The 15090-nt window shown below is 34.4% G+C and overlaps 1 protein-coding gene across 1 annotated transcript in view; it reads left to right on the top strand.

The window, feature by feature from the left end:
• The first annotated feature begins 1814 nt into the window (after nucleotides 1-1814).
• Nucleotides 1815-15090, top strand: part of LOC121640055 (low affinity immunoglobulin gamma Fc region receptor II-like) — a 201463-nt gene continuing 188187 nt past the window's right edge. Inside the window, exons 1-7 of the mRNA XM_041985738.1 lie at nucleotides 1815-1974; nucleotides 2308-2568; nucleotides 3147-3395; nucleotides 3614-3727; nucleotides 5137-5152; nucleotides 5239-5330; nucleotides 6694-6744. Coding sequence (XP_041841672.1) covers nucleotides 2415-2568; nucleotides 3147-3395; nucleotides 3614-3727; nucleotides 5137-5152; nucleotides 5239-5330; nucleotides 6694-6744 — 676 coding nt within the window. The 5' untranslated portion in view covers nucleotides 1815-1974; nucleotides 2308-2414. The remainder of the gene's footprint in view (nucleotides 1975-2307; nucleotides 2569-3146; nucleotides 3396-3613; nucleotides 3728-5136; nucleotides 5153-5238; nucleotides 5331-6693; nucleotides 6745-15090) is intronic.

Genomic DNA, 15090 nt, shown 5'->3' with positions numbered 1-15090 from the left:
TTAATGTGTTAATTTTGACAGCCCTAATTTTTACTTAATTTACAGACTTTTAAGCAGATGGTTAATTACAGCAACAAGAAGCTGCTGCAGCTAATGGGGATCCAAATAAAACAATAAACAATAAACCCCGGTTACCACCTGTTTGAGCTCTTACCCTCGGGACGGCTCCACAGGTCACACAGAGCACGGACTAGTAGACTAAAAGACACTTGACTTTTTTGAGGTGGGTCCTTCTGGACCAAACATACCTCTACATGTGGGCTGTTGCATGATAAAGTTTGCGAACCCCTTTTAAAGATTGACAGTCTCCTGTCTGTGTAAGTTGAGTCAACTTTTTCATTTTCTGTTAGTAGAATCACATCAGGTGAAGCTGCTGTTGACCACTTTTTTTTTTTACTGTTGCAGCAAATATTAATTTTAACGTATTATATTTATGGTAAACTGGCATTTTAATTATTTACCAACAAAATGACACAATCATGTAGTTCCAGATTAACATAAAATCATATCATCATATGAATAATAGAGTCCTGCTGTGAACTTTGTATTCAGTCTTTTAATGAGAGCAGGAGAGAGAAAAGCTATGGACTGGTGGCTGATAGTTGTCTGTAAATGTTGGTCTTTATAGAATATTAAGCTTTGATTAATACTCAGCCTGTGTGTGTGTGTGTGTACATGCAAGCATATGTGTGCAGTATATGAATTAGGGATGCCTGTGTTTATTCTCAAGTCCATCCATACAGCCACCCGGCTGATCTCTTCCATCCTTCGTTTCCACGTCCCACCATCATAACAGAGAAATGATGGATGTATGGGGCTTGTCATGTCATGCATGTGTTAATGGCGATAACAGTTTTAACGCAGTTAATTACATAAATTAATTAACGCCTTTAACGCATTATTTTTGACAGCCCTAATTATTATATTTTGTTAAATCAGCTCCTTGTATATCTTACCTGATATCTAACAGTGTTTCTTTAGGACAAAGCTGGATCTCATGAGAACAATTAAATTTATTCTATTATTTTATTACTGTTATAATTTTAGTCCTTGGTGGAGCAAAAACCCAAAATCAAACATCTCAATATCCAAATGAAGGAGAACAAACTTTTTGACATTTGAGTAATTTCTTACAGATTTAAACATATTTTGACGAAAAAATGACTCAAATATAAGAACTTATAAATATAAGGTGATATTGTTCAATCAAATCGTGATCTTTTATATAAAAGAAATGACTTACAAAAACAACAAAAAACTTAAACATAAATAAATAAATAAATTATATACACTGGCTCTAGCTCTACATGACATCACCTGGACTGACAGCAGCTGACGACCACTTAATTATAACATCCCATCATGTTTGAATTCTTACCTGTGCTGTTCTTACTCTCAAATGTAAGCTACTTTGGAAACAGCGTCTGCTAAATTACTGTAGAATAGAATAGAATAGAATAGAATAGAATAACATTTGTTCTCCTTGGACATTGAGACGAGCTCCTTTATTTGCATTTTAACTGAACAGTTTATCTGAACAAATGTAGATGTTTTAAATACATATAAAAATTTAAATATAAAATTGATAACATTAGTAGAGAAATGTTATTCAGAGTTAAGAGTCAACAAGATCCAACATGTTTTCATTCAGATAAAATCTCTCTCCAGCAGATAAACCCCGGCCTGTCCTCTCTGTGTCTCCATCATGGCTGAGTCCTGGATCCTCAGTAACTCTGAGATGTGAGATTAAACCTCCGCCTGCAGGATGGAGGTTCTACTGGTATAAAGCTGTTCCTGATCTGTTATCCAACAGCTACAGTTATGATCTGCTGCCTGGTAGCACTGCTGGGACTGAACATGATTCCTACATCATTCATGGACAAACACACACAGCAGGATATGTGTGTAGAGCTGGAAGAGGAGACCCAGAGTATCACACTGATTACAGTGAAGTAAAGTTTCTCTGGTCTGCAGGTCAGTGTGTTTCTGTCCTCTCAGTGAGGATCAGTTATGTTTTCAGATTCAACACTTTATTGTCATTGTAATAATATTGCAGAGCTCACTTTCATTCTAATATTTTTCTCTGTGACTGAAACTATCTTTAAAACCAAAGTGTTTAGATGTACACAGCTTATCATTTAAAACATATTAAAAAATGTTCATAAAATCCCAGTTTGATAATCTTGTAGACATGTGAGCTCTGATCTACAGAAATAAATAAAATATAAACTAAAGGAATATTTGCAATGAGGCATTTTTATATTTTAATGTGTTTTATAGAAATCTCATTACATGTTTGTTTTTCAGATGTTCATCCAGCAGCGTCTCTCACAGTGAATCCTGACAGAGTTCAACACTTCACATCTGATTCTGTTTCACTGAACTGTGGAGGAAACTCTGCTGAGTGGAGAGTGATGAGCTTTACAGAAACACATCATCTGTCACGCTGCTCCTCCTGGGGGAGAATGACTGGATCCTCATGTAACATGAACATGAACCACAGTGGAGTTTACTGGTGTGAGTCTGGATCAGGAGAGTTCAGCAACACAGTCAACATCACTGTACAGAGTATGTTATGATGCTTTGTTTTCATTTTTAAGTTTCACTTATCATTAATGTCATTTCCATATAAAAATGGATTTTCAGTGTTTGTCTCGTGATTACATCCTATGATTTTGTGTTTATTATTGCTAGATTAATTCCTTCTGTGTTCAGCAGATTAAATATAAATCCATTCTTTAAATAAACTACTCTCTCTTCCATCACCACAAAGCAACATCAAACTCTTGACTGTAGGTTTTACTTCATTCACTTCATCTCTTCACAAAACTATAGAACAATAAATATTTCTTCTTCATTCCTGCCTGCTGCTTTCAGGCTTTACAATACTTCCACCACCACCTGCCCTGGACAGACCACACTCAGAACTAGACTGAACCACTGCCACACCATGTCTAGATCTGTGTAAACATGTATGTGTGTATATATGTATATACAGGACATGTGTATGTTTTTAAATACACATGAACAGATGTCTGTGTTTAATGATAAAGAGTTTATTTACTTCTCTATAAATCAGCTTTTTCTGAATCTCTCTACCAGCAGATCTCTGACTGAACTTAATATCCACTGACTTTTCTTTACAGATGATGATGATGGCGTCATCCTGGTGAGCCCCGTCCATCCTGTGACTGAGGGAGCTTCTGTCAGTCTGAGCTGCAGACTGAGAGAACAAAACACACTTTCAAGTGTTTCTTTCTATCACAATGACAAACTTCTCCAACATGATGGCAGAGAGGAGCTGAACATCTCTGCAGTGTCACAGTCAGACGAAGGTTTCTACAAGTGTCAACATGCAGGAAAGACGTCACAACAGAGCTGGATGTCAGTTACAGGTGAGCAGGATTAAATTATCATACATTTTACTTTGTAAATCATTTTTCTGCTCAAAGCAGGAGAAACAAAAAGTTTGTTGATGAGTTTTTACTGTAAATCTGGATTTTTTTCATTGTGTTCAAGCTTGAAATCACATTTATTTTTCTGGAAACACTGAGAGAATTATGTTCTAAACCCTTCATATAAATAACATTATTACTTTCTGTTGTGTTTCCAGCTGTGTCCAGACCTGAAAGCTCTTCATTTCCTGTGCTGTTGATGGTTGGATCAGTTATTGGAATCATATTATTGATTTTCCTGCTCTTGTTGTGTCTCTGCAAACGGTCCAAGGGTGAGACCTTAATTTTTTTAATTGTAAGCAGTGTGAAATATAAAGAAAACTCAAGAACATCAACATACTTGAAAGAAATCTATGGAAGTGCTGCCACCCTAATGAAAGAAAACTGGGAACTTATTCAAAAAGTATTGAATCTGATATTTTGACTGGCTGATATCTAAATATCAACTCCAGAGTATCAATACATCCATCCCTGGTTAGAGCAAAAGATAAACAGTCAGACAGTTTATCTATAAATACAAATGAATAAATTACTGAACACTGAGACGATAAACTCCAAGAAATTATTCATAAAAAAACACAATTTTCACCCAACAAATGAAATATCAAAACGTTTAATACAGAAATAAACCAGAAAAATATTTAGTAAAAAAACACCAAATAATAAAATCTGTAATAAAAACTCAGCAGGTAAAATTGTAAACGATCCTCTTTAAATGAAATAATACATTATACATTATAATAATACATTTTGTACATTTTATATAAAATTACATTAATCAGAAGAAGATCCAACCCAAGAGGAAATATAATCTTTCTTAAATCTTAATCTACCTCAGATGTTTAGAGAAACAGCAGATGTGCTTGAAACACCTTTAACATCAGCAGATCTCCATAAAGCCCTTTTCCACACGTCCAACAATAAATCACCTGGACCTGATGACTTTCCTGCTGAACTTCATAAACATTTCTGTCTCACTTTTCTTGTGAATTACTTGAAGCAGATGATGTGGAACAATAGTTTAGTGGTAAAAAGAGCTCTAGACAGCAGCTTGATGTAAAATACAAAAAGGTTTATTAAGAAAAGTGACATCTTAAACAGATCTGCAGCATCTGTGAGGTCTCTGGGCCAGTTGTAGAGAAATCCCCTGGACTATGGGTACCACTGGCCTTATATAGGTTCACAGACAAAGAACAGTCCTAAGCTAACATGTGGAACCCCTGAGACTTGTATATGAAATCATGTGATGCTGTACCCTATAGGGTTCATTTAGTTGACCAAGTTCATGTGGTACTGCCTACTCTAAAGGTTGTGGAGTTTGCTGGATCCATATGATACTTACAGAAACAAACCCTAATTCCTAAATGTGTTTAGTACATCTAAACATGATTATACTGCCTACATGATGCTAATAATTAGACACCACACTTTCACCATTATTCATCAAACTTGTGTAAGAAATCAAGAGCACATTAAAAATACCACCCCATACGAACACAACACAACAGCAGCACATTGTCTTTGTGCTGCTGTTGTGTTGCTGCAGAAAAAAAGGTGAGACCTTCTGTCACTTATTGAAAATGGTAGAAACTGATTTACTGAAAATGACTAACTATTCTAACATGGTTAAACAGATTAATTATACAAGAACTCATTTTCATCTCTTTTTTATTTTTTACAGATGCATGTTGTAACAGGTTGGTACATGGCTCACATTAAATATAACGACTGTTTAAATGATATGATTCTTATTAAATGAACATTATTTATTTTTATTTCTCAGGTCTAATCAGATTCTGAACATCGACCGAGTCTCTGCTACACAACAGTCAGTCAACGAGAATGAAACTCAGGTTTATTCCTCTCTCCTTCATGGTCAGTCCTACAAATAATGTCTCAGTTTGTAATTGTTACGTAGCTGGAGCTTCATAAATCAGGCAAAACGGATGCTATTAAACTTTTACTTTAAAGTTGAAGTTAACACGAACGACAAACGCATCACATCTAGTTTAACTCAGAACAGTTTGTCCTTCCACAGTTTCCAACTCTTCAGTAAGAAAAGTAGCTATTGGCTGTTCAAAAAGTCACTAAATGACGTCATTGTCTAATTTGCATAATTAGCCTTGTACATAACAGGCTTGTTGTAAGGGAGGCTGCCGTGTAGAGGGATGTCGTGGGAAAGGCAAAAACTGACAAAAAGACAACCTAAAAATGTAGAATAAGCAACAAAATAATAAATGAATAAATAAAATAAAATAAATTCTTCGGTCAATATTTTCTTTGGTTTTCAGTTTAATTTTATTAAGGATAGTTTGTTTTTAAATTAGGAGCCTGCAACATGTCACAACACTTAACTTTTTAAATGTTATTGTCCATACTCTTCATTAATAGACATTACTATGACGGGCTGCACGGTGGTGTGGTGGTGGTTAGTACCACAGCCTCACAGCAAGAAGGTTGCTGGTTGGAGCCTTGGCTGGGGGAGGTTGAAACCTGGTGGCCTTTCTCTGTAGAGACAAGTTCTCCGGCTTCTCTGTTTGTCTCATTCTGTGTTGGCCCTGCGATGGACTGGAGACATGTCCAGGGTGTATCCTGCCTCTCACCTGCTAAGATGCTGGGAAAGTCTTCAGCTTACCCGCAACCTTTAACGGACTACGTGGTAGATAATGAATGAATGAACTATCTGACAGTAAGCCAGCGTGGATCATCCAGCAGCAGAAACTGAACATTTCAGTTTAATCATGAAACATTGAACATCTGCTGCTCTGAATGCAGCTGCTGCTGCGTGAGGACCAAGCCTCTTCTGAGTGCTTTTGGACGGGGGAGGAGTCTGCGCAGCACCCACTCCTCACTGAGAAGAATAAACTACGTTCATTCACATCAGTCTCCAAAAGTTTCCAGACGCTAGATTTGTCGCTTTTTTAAAAATAAAAGTCTGAACACTGCTCAGTATAGCGACAAAGTCACTAAGTTGGCAAAACTGTGTCCTTCCATTTTAAAACTGTCACTTTGTTATTTCAAAATAAAGCACTTCAAAATAAAACACTGTCATTGCTCTTAGAAACTAAACGATTCATATGCATGTCAGAGTTTTAACAGCACTAATCATGAAATACAGGCAAATTCATACTCAGCGAACTAAACATATTAAACATCACTATTCATTTAGCTTTTCACAACAGTAATAAAGTGGTAACTTGTCACAAATCTGATTTTCTTTATTTTCTCTGACATGCAGGTGATGCTGCTGTCTACGAATCATTCAGAGGTTGTGGAAACACTGGAAGTGGTACAGTATAAACCTGATTCATGTGGAGCTGTCAGAAGACCATATAATGTAGGGAAGCATGACTCGCCCTAAATGTATGTAAATATTTATTTTAGACACACCAGCAGATGAATACAGCAACGTCACATCTCATCTTAACCTTAAAGGTCGTGATAAGAGCAGTAAGTACATAAAATATTTTACAAAATCATTTTTGTTTATGTTACTACAAATATCAGAGTCTAATTGAAAGATAAAGTGTGTGTTACTGAATACACTGAAACCATCATTGTTACAGGGAGACACGAGAGCTCTGACTACATTAATGTGCATCCTGAATCAGCAACAGGTACTAATGTAAACATGACAACTTCTGGATGAGTAGCAGTAAAATAACTGCATTTATATATTTATAATGAAGTTTCTTCATCATTTTATAGAAGTAACTATGGACCTCTTCAATCTTACTACAGCTGTTGAAGTTTTAGGTTTAGATATTTACATGAAATTTATCAAAGGAAAATGTAGTTTTATATTAAAATAAAACATTTTCTTTGTCTTTAACTTGGATGAGATATTTGACCAACTAGTTCATTTACTGTGAATGAATCAGCTTCTGATGTCTCTTTGTCCCTCATCGTAGTTTAACAGTCATCACCTCATATTTACCATTTAACTTAAAAATCTCACCATTTGTCCATTTTCATTTTCTTTTTTTCTTTAAAATGTTTTCTTTATCTGTGTTTTAGGTCCATGAAAAGAAGATTATTACCACCAAAAGAAGAGACTTGTGGACAACAAGCAGAAACAATATTCTTGTTTAAACGTGTTAGCAACTGTTCTAGATGTTCAAGAGTCCATCAGACAGTCATTTGTCCAGTTTTGTGTCATATTTCTTTAAAATATTACATGATCTGGATTTATTCTCATTTATGCTTTTTGTAGCCAAAATGTAAAAAAACTAAAACCATGTACAAAGTTTAACAGCCATGTCCATCTTATACCTCGTCTGCAACATAATACATAGTAGCAGATTAAAACAAAATTATGAAAAGATTTTTAATAATGTGACCATGGATTGAAGAAAAACAAATTGACCCTTGTTGTATTTTACAGGTTAAACATTAAATAACTGAAATATTTACTGTCAGTATTAAAATGGGTTTAATAGAGTTAACTGGCTTTGATAACATTTCAATGTGCTCAGCTGTGTAAGTATGTAGTACTCTGCTCATTTAATATGCAAGTGTACTATAACCAAGTCATATGTTGGATGTTATGTGGTGTTTTTCCTCCCTGTCAGAGGTTGGTGGTGTTATGTTGTGTGTGTGTTTCCCTGAATGTCTTTCAAGGACTGAACAATGATGGTGTACGCTTTAAAGTGTGATGAGCAAGATTGCTAAGAATGCTATTGTGTGGATATTATTTAGCCTTTTTTTCTGGTTTTATTTCTTTTTAAAATTTAGTTGATTGTTAATAAAGATGGGTGAATAAATAAATGGTTGAATATCTTTATTTAAATGTTACTTGTCTTGTTATCTTATGTATGTTCAAAACGGTGAGAGGAGGACGTTAACATCAGCCTGGAGTCATTAAGAAAATAACACACAAAACATTATCTACTTAATTTAACTTTCTAACATCAGGAATCCAATCCAACTTTATTTATAGAGAACTTTTAAAACAAATTGACTGACATGACAACCGTGGCCCAAGAGGGAGGGGGCATCAGTGCTCGGCTATAATTAGTCCAGCCAAGAATCAATCATGACTAAATGGTTGATCTAAGATTAGTGTACCAACAGGTATCATACCTTTTATAATTAGAACTATTAGTAGCCTAAAAAAATGGCCCAGCCTAAAAGCCAGCAGTGCCTTCAGTATCATTGCAGTTACAGAGACTGGGATGAAACCAGATAAGGGAACAGACTCCGAATTAGATGGATATGATTTGATCTTTATTAACAGAAAAAACAAGCAAGGAGGGGGAGTGGCCTTTTATGTGGACAAGACATATGTTTATAAGCTGGTAGAAAGAATGACAACAGTTATTAATATTATATTGGAAGTTATAACAATAGAAATATGTCAGGAAAATAGGAAAAATGTTATTTTGAGATGTATATATACAACACCAGGTTCCAGAAATGAGATTCTCAAAGAATGGATGGATGAAAAGTTTAGGAATTCATGCAACAAAACTATATTTATTTGTAGTGACTTTAACATAGATTTACTAAATCCAAATAAGCATAATATGACAGAAGAGTTTATCAATACAATGTATAGCATAGGCCTGTAGCCCAAAATAACAAGACCTAGCAGAATTACATCACAAAGTGCTACACTAATCGATAATATATTCACAAATGAAATGCACAACAAAACTGTGAGTGGATTACTGATCAATGAAATCAGTGATCATTTGCCAGTTTTTGCCATTTATTATAACTGTAACAAGGACAAAAGGGATAATATGTTAAAGTATAAGCGGGTGAGGACAGAAGAGACAATAATGCATTTAAAATGAGCTCTTAACATGTAACTGGAAACTATATTGGAAGAAGCAGATGTTGATAGAGCATATGACAAATTCTTAAGAATTTTAACATTTTTACATGATAAATATAAGACAATTTAGAAGTAAATATAAACATAATCATTGTCCATGGATTACAAAAGGATAAAAAAATGCCATCAAGAAGAAAAATAGTTTTTACAGAAAATGTTTACAATGTAGAACAATGAAAGCAAAAGTAAAATATAAGAAGTATAAAAATAAATTAACCACCATAATGAGAACATGTAAGAAAAGTTATTATTGTAAAGTATTAGAGGGAAATAGAAACAATATTAAAGAGATTTGGAAAATATTAAATGGAATTATTAACTATGGGTCTAAGGAAATATCATCATCCAATTATTTTATTGGTAATGGCAAAAAATTACCAACATAAATGATAAAACCAATAGCTTCAGTGAGTTTTTTGTTAACGTTGGACCAAAACTGGCAAGAGAAAAGAATGAAAATGGTGCCTGAAGATGATGATGAAGAACCAATAACAAGAAACGTTAGCTCATTGTTTATATGTAAAGCTGGAGAAAATGAGATAATACAGTAAGTAAATGCAAAAATAAGACATCAACAGACTGGAATAAAACTGACATGGCAATACTCAAAAAGGTTATTCTGGGAATTTCTAAACCATTAACACATATCTGTAATTCATCATTTCAAACAGGAACATTTCAAAGTAAAATGAAAATTATAAAAGTTATACCATTGTTCAAAACAGGAGACAAACACAAATTTAAAAAATTACAAGCCTGTTTCATTGTCATTATTTATAAAAAGACTGGATAGATTTAATAACAAACATAATATCTTATCAGACTCAATTTAGAAACAACAGATCAACATCTTTGGCGATAATGCATTTAATAGAGGAAATTACTAACTGTATAGATCAGAAACTATTAGCAGCAGGGTTATTTTGTCCATGGTATTTTCATTAATAAATTGGAGTGGTATGGGATACGAGGGGTTGTGCTGAAATGGATTCAGAGCTATTTAACTAAAAGGCAACAGTATGTGATGGTTGGTGAACACAAATCAGATTGTTTGGACATTGTTTGTGGAGTATATGTGGAGTTGTATATTTAAGGGTTGCAGAGAACTCTTGTAATGAATGAACAGTCATTGATTGCTGTCAAAGCAAACAAGTATGCTCTTGATTAAAGAAAATACCCCCATATACATGTTTATATTCATTCTTTATCTATTTTTTCCCCAAAAAATTAAAATAAAATTATGATTATAAAAGGGGGGCAGGAATAAATAAGTTTTTAAACTTCATCCTGCTCCTTTTCAGACTCTATAGCAACTATTACTTTTTTATTTACTCTGAATAATTTGTGTTATTTTGTTGTTCGAAATAAAAATCAATCAGTCAATCAAAAACATGGACAATATTTCAGTTTATCTCTCATATAGTGCAAAATAAATAAAAAAGAATCCATTCTATTCTTCACCAGATTAAATATAAACCCATTCTTTAAATAAACTACTCTCTCTTCCATCACTACAAAGCAACATGGAATTCATGACTGTAGGTTTTACTTCATTCACTTCATCTCTTCACAAAACTATGGAAAAATAAAAATGTCTTCTTCCTGACAAATATCTCAATATTTGTGTCATCAAACATGCTGTTCCTTACGATCGTCATATTGCTGCTGTCTGGCGCAAACCTCCTGTGTCCAAAACTGTTATTTTTCAAGAAATGATTAAAACTTTATGGTTTTGTAGTAATTGGACATAATGTCATTAAACTTAGTATTGTGTTTTACATTATCGTCATATATTTGATTGTGTCATTACTTTATTAATATTTTACCCAAATCAAGCTTACATGGAGTTAGAAGGTTTCTTGCTGATGTAAAATGGATAAAGGAGGTTTTGTCACTGATTATGACGTCGCATCAGCTGCAGAAGCTCATCATCATGTTATCATCAACTTACAGGTTGCAGTTTATTATTAACTATTTCTGTGCTGTTATCCTGTTGCTTAATACATTTGGCTTAAATCTATTATAAAATATAACTGCTATTATCAGGTGTGGGAGCCATAAATGTTAGGAATGTTAAATGTTGTATTTTTCTGTTTATTGGATTGTTTTGTATTAGTTTATTACAGTGATTATCGTTTGGGTTGGTCACATGGTTATGGGCGGTGGTTCTCTAGTTTAATTAAGACGCCTGTGATGTGTGTGTGTTTGTGGTCTGGTAGAGAGAGGGTGTGTGGGTCGCCGTATTCTTTGTTGACCGCCACCTTAGTTAATCGCTGTGATTTATTTCTTTGCCTTTGGATTAAGTTAGTATACATTGTATTAAGTTAAATTTATTCTTTTTCAATAAAGTTATAAAACGTATCATTTTGGATCTCAGCGGATTTTTTATGTGCGCGTCGGACAAAGAGGAAAGGCCCAACTTCAGCCTCTTGGTGACTTTTATTTGGTGGTTTTTGAAGTCATCACATCAAGTAAATAATGGACTAAACTGCACTTCAACCTACCGTTTTACACCAGAAGTTCTCCAATTCTGCATCTCATGTCTCAAAAGAAATCATTATAATTTATGGCATATGTTAAAATAAAAATTTTATGCATTTATAGTGTTATTCATTTAGTCAAACATTGTAATGTTGCAGCTGCAGTGTTTGCAAACAGCTTGAAAACATCAGTTGATTCTCTTTTACAGTTGAGTGACACAATTACCAACATTTGTCTCAATACTGCCACCTACTGGTGAGTGAACAACACTGAATGGATATTTTAATGTTTTTATTGAACATTTGAACATTTTAATTAACATTTATTGAACACATGTGAACAATGAATAACAATGACACAAAAACACAATTCAAAATGACACATTTTTATAAACACTAAACAGGTTCTCTACATAAAACACAATCTGACAAACTCGCCATTTCAAAACACTAGAATTCCAAATAAAACTGCACCAACAATATGAACACAGTGACTCTGAATGATTGTGAAAATAACATTGGTACAGTTTTATACAAAAGATGAAAACATTCTGAACAATAATTGAACAGATTCATAATCTAAATTGTGATAAAAAATTTTAGTTTTTTTCCTGAAATAGTAAAATAACAAATCCACAATAAACTCAAGTTAAAAAATGCATAATTCATTGGAAACATTATGTGTGTGTGTTGTGAAGAAATGTTACTTATTTACCTAATGTTATAATCACAACTATAATTACTTCCTTTACTATATTCATTTATAAATTGTATTTACACTGGTTGTTACTTTTTACATTGTACATTTTTACTCATCATGCTTTTCTTCACTTTTAAGGTTTATTCTCTTCATGTACATGCTCTGTTAAAAGTTCACTACGAGGGTAAGATGACCTTCATCTGCTCCTTCCTCAGACCCTTAGTCAGACTGGTTCTGGTGGAGAAACAACTATGTGAGGTTGTTTTGACGCCAGCTCTTGGAGTTGTGTGTCCACCCAAGGTCTTCAGGAAGGAGGATTCTTTCTACAGAAATGTAGAACTATTGTTTTTCCTCTTGTCTCCCCAGAGTCTCTCCTGACTTCATGCGAGTCGGGCCGACCACTCTCATTACTTGCAAGTAGTTCTGTATTCAATACTTCTCCTGTAAATAAACATTATATACTTTTACTCGTTCCAGACTCTTGGTAATTTTTAAACAACACCAGACCATCATTCTGTTGCTACAATGTTGGTCGGAACAAGTTAAAAAAAAAAAAGAAAATGTGAAATTATTTGATGACATTTTTAAGATAAAAACTGTTCACAGAGAACTTGAAGCTTGCCAACTAAAACATAAATGGCTGGCATATCATTAACTTCCCTCTCTTATAGGAAATGTAATTAACGTAAGAAGACAAATATACAAGCTTCTCAGAATGCTGCTTTATGATTAGTAACAGGTTTTTAATACAATGGTAATAATAAGATAACATTTGCTCATCAACTTGATGGTGCATTAATATTTATCTATTCACTTAGAAAAAGCTGCAGTTACACATTTTGTGATTCCAGTTTATTATTCTGGTGCTTCTATTAAGTAACCGTCTGGGTGTTATTGACACACAGGGAGAAACTGCAGTTATTAGTTTACATTATTTGTTAGTAATGGTTGAAGGCAACACCAAATAAAATAAGTAAAATCAAACAGAATTTTAGCCAGTTACTTTATTAGGCAAGGCAGTTTATTTGTATAGCACATTTCATGTACAGGATAATTCAAAGTGCTTTACATAAAACAAAGACATTACAGATATTTAGAAATAGTAAAAGGCATCAACACATAATCACAATAAAATAATAAATTACATTAAAATGATTAAAAGCAAGATAAGTTAAAAAAAAGTTACCGTGCAGATTTCATGCATAGACGCATGAGAAAAGAAATGTTTTTAACCTGGATTTAAAAATGTCTACATTTGGGAAAATTTAATCTCCATTGGCAGTTTGTACCATTTGTTTGCAGCATAACAGCTAAATGCTGCTTCTCCATGTTTAGTCTGGACTCTGGTTAGTTGACCAGAGTCTTTGGATCTAAGAGCTCTGCTAGGTTTATATTCTCTGAACATATCACAGATGTATTCTGGGCCTAAACCGTTCTGGGATTTGTAACAAGCAGAAGGGTTTTAAAATCTATTCTCTGACTGACTGGAAGCCAGTGTAAAGATTTCAAAACTGGTGTGATGTGTTCAGATCTTTTAGTCCTGGTTAAAACTCTAGCAGCAGCGTTCTGGATGAGCTGCAGATGTTTAGTGCTCTTTTTAGGAAGTCCTGTTACAACACCATTACAGTAATCCAGCCTACTGGAGATGAATGCATGGATGAGTTTCTCTTGGTCTTTCTGGGAGACTAAACTTTTAATTCTGTTGATGTTTCTGAGCTGGTAAAAAGCTTCTTAGTGACAGCTTTGATGTGGCTGCTGAAAATCAGATCTGACTCTATCAACACTCCCAGGTTACGAACTTGGTTGGTGATTTTAAGAGCTCGAGTCTCCAGGTGTTTACCAATACTGACCCTCTTCTCTTTGCTACCAAACAGAATAATCTCAGTTTTATCTTCATTTAATTGTAGGAAATTCTCCTTCATCCAGGTGTTTATTTGCTTCAGACACTGACACAATAAGTCTATTGGACTGCAGTCATCTGGTGACAGAGACATATAAAGTTGTGTATCATCTGCATAACTTTGATAATTAATGCTATAGTTCTGTAATATTTGACCCAAAGGGAGCATATACAAGTTGAACAGAAGAGGCCCAAGGACTAACCCCTGGGGGACTCCACAAGTCATGGCCACTCGCTCGGATTCATAGCTGCTGATCGTAACAAAATAACTCCGGCCTTCTAAATAGGACCTGAACCAGTTAAGGACTGCTCCAGAAAGTCCAACCCAGTTTTCCAGCCTGTGCAACAGGATTCTGTGATCTACAGTATCAAACGCAGCACTGAGATCCAACAGAACCAGGACTGATACTTGACCAGAATCAGTATTCAACCTAATGTCATTTAGCACTTTGACCAGAGCTGTTTTAGTGCTGTGATGAGGTCGGAAACCGGACTGAAATTTATCAAGATTTCCACTTTCATTTAAAAAGTCATGAAGCTGGTAAAATACAACTTTCTCAATAATCTTGGAAATAAAAGAGAAGTTAGAGACAGGTCTATAGTTGTTCATTATAGAGGCATCTAGAGTCATTTTCTTTAGGAGTGGCTTAATAGCAGCGATCTTTAGTGACTTGGGAAAAATGCCTGATGCCAGTGAGCTGTTAACTATCAGTAGG

Source organism: Melanotaenia boesemani, chromosome 5, assembly GCF_017639745.1.
Source record: "Melanotaenia boesemani isolate fMelBoe1 chromosome 5, fMelBoe1.pri, whole genome shotgun sequence".
NCBI classification, from domain to species: domain Eukaryota; kingdom Metazoa; phylum Chordata; class Actinopteri; order Atheriniformes; family Melanotaeniidae; genus Melanotaenia; species Melanotaenia boesemani.
Note: the sequence above shows the minus strand (reverse complement) of the source record. Positions and strands in the feature narration are given on the sequence as shown.